The 2,136-nt window shown below is 42.7% G+C and overlaps 1 protein-coding gene across 1 annotated transcript; it reads right to left on the bottom strand.

Moving 5' to 3' along the window:
• Positions 1–1,582: 1,582 nt before the first annotated feature.
• On the bottom strand, positions 1,583–1,870 carry LOC104412271 (homeobox protein Hox-A5-like; the record flags this gene model as incomplete). Its single annotated transcript, XM_010022930.1, has 1 exon — positions 1,583–1,870. A coding segment is annotated over one exon (260 nt), but the record flags the coding sequence as incomplete, so codon positions are not given.
• Between the last annotated feature and the right edge of the window lie 266 nt (positions 1,871–2,136).

The following is a 2,136-nucleotide window of genomic DNA, read 5'->3' on the forward strand; positions in this document are numbered from 1 at the left end:
TCCCCCGCCGCGGCCAGCGGAGAGCTCGGCGTGCACGGAGCGCTACGCTTTGTGCCTGCTTTCTCCACCGTGCGGGGCTTATTTACACCAGTTTACAAATTCTGCGTGATCCGTTCTCGGGTGCTGGCCACGCTTATGTTCCTCCTCTCTCTACATATATATTTTAGTTTATTTTTCTCACCCCCTTTTTCCGTACTGGCGATTTCGAGAGGCACCCGGGTCCTGCCGATGCGAAATGGCAGGGACCCATGAAAGATAAACGTTTTTCCATCTAGGGGGTCAAATTCCAGGCGGCTTTACGGCCGCCTCTCTTTTTCCGCCTCTCGGGAAAAAAACAACACCCAACAAAACCAACCAAACCTCTATATGCGGCGGTAGCCATTTTGCATTAGTATTTTCCAGATTTGGCTTTTAAAATGTTCAGAGCGGTAGACCAAATCGCGCTGTCTTCCAAACAAAAGAGCCTCGATGCATACACTAATGTATTTTTACACAGCTTCACACGCACACTCACGCACACACAACATAATATAGATATAACGTATATATTAATCAACATTTTCGCTGCGCTCATTTTACTTGTACAGAACTCGAAGTGGAAGTTTTTTATGGCAGCTACTTTTCTCTACAGTATCTGGGGTTTTTTTGTTTCCAGTGCTAAGAAACGCGAATGTGAATCAAGATACCACACAAGCTGGGAAGAAGATTCCCCGCCTTAATGATAGACACTTTCCTTTTAATTAAAAATAAAAATAAGAAAATAAAAAAGATCGACCCAAGCCCCCGAAGCCCCAAGAAATGTAGTCCATAATTCAAAGCCCCCTTCAGTGTATAGCTGAGCTCACCGAAAGCTCAGTGTAAGCTCAACGGGAACCACAGAAATTCGTCTGCCTCGAAACCTCTTCCCTCGCTTCCCCTGAAGTTTAACGCCGAGTTTTCACTTTAATACCAGTAGTGCACATTAGGCAGTTTAGCGGCATTTAAAATAAATCTCTCTGCAATTCATGTTTGCTTTAACTGCAAGATTATATCCAGGGGTTTATAGAACGACTTTTAAAAAGGTTTTTTTCTTTCCTTTATACTATTTAAATATCTTACACATGCGTAAAACTTTTTTTTTCCTCCCCTGAAGACCATAAGCTCCCAAACACACCATAAGGAGACTGCCCGACGTAGTGGGTCTTAGCAAAAACAGAAACCCAACATTTTCTAAAATCTTCCGTATTTCTAAAATATGAACACTGCTAATTAAAAAAAAAAAAAAATCCCTCTCTGATCTTTTCTCACACAGGTACGCCAGGGACACTCACCCACACACAAATGCTCACCACAAACATTTAAAAATCTGGGCCATTTCTCTAAGCCTTTAAGCAACGCCATCTACACTTTGTGAAGGAGGTTATATACATAGGTGCCTGTAGCTCGAAAGCTAGGACTTCCACGTATATTAAAGAAAGTCACAGATGATTGCAAATGTACATCTTTTAACCAAGCCTTTGGGGAATTAATAGACTGACAAACCTATAGGATTTTACTAGCAGAAGGAACATAAGGTAAATAGGAATAGTAAGCACTAAGGAAAGGCCTGGTAGCGTTTATTAAACGTGGTTCTACTCCCCTGACTTTTCCTCTGTTTCTTCACTGCTGGGCTGTGTGGAATTTATGAATTTGTTTTCCTTTTTCCATTTCATCCGCCTGTTTTGAAACCATATTTTAATCTGGCGTTCAGTAAGGCAGAGAGCGTTTGCAATCTCAATACGTCGTCTTCGGGTTAAGTATCTGTTAAAATGAAATTCCTTCTCTAACTCTAGCGTTTGGTATCTGGTGTAAGTTTGCCTCCCTCGTCTCCCATGAGTTCCATATACTGTACCTGTAGAAGTAAAGACAAAACGATCGCATTGGACAGGGCCCAGTGATTTCAGACCAGAAAGAGCGATTAGTATATTCTGCTTCCTTTTGCAGGCACAATCACAGAGGGTTGGGGGTGGGGGGTGAGAATTGCTGTGGTTTCCTGGAGGCTTTTTTTCCCTTTCTTTCTCTTTTTGTCCCTCTTTTCCATTTCTCCTGCCTGACCAGCTGTAAATGCGGATGTGCAGCGTGCTTAGAGTGGTGGGGTAACTGGGGTATGAAGGTGGA

This window comes from Nestor notabilis, unplaced genomic scaffold (genome assembly GCF_000696875.1).
Source record: "Nestor notabilis isolate BGI_N333 unplaced genomic scaffold, ASM69687v1 scaffold31129, whole genome shotgun sequence".
NCBI classification, from domain to species: domain Eukaryota; kingdom Metazoa; phylum Chordata; class Aves; order Psittaciformes; family Psittacidae; genus Nestor; species Nestor notabilis.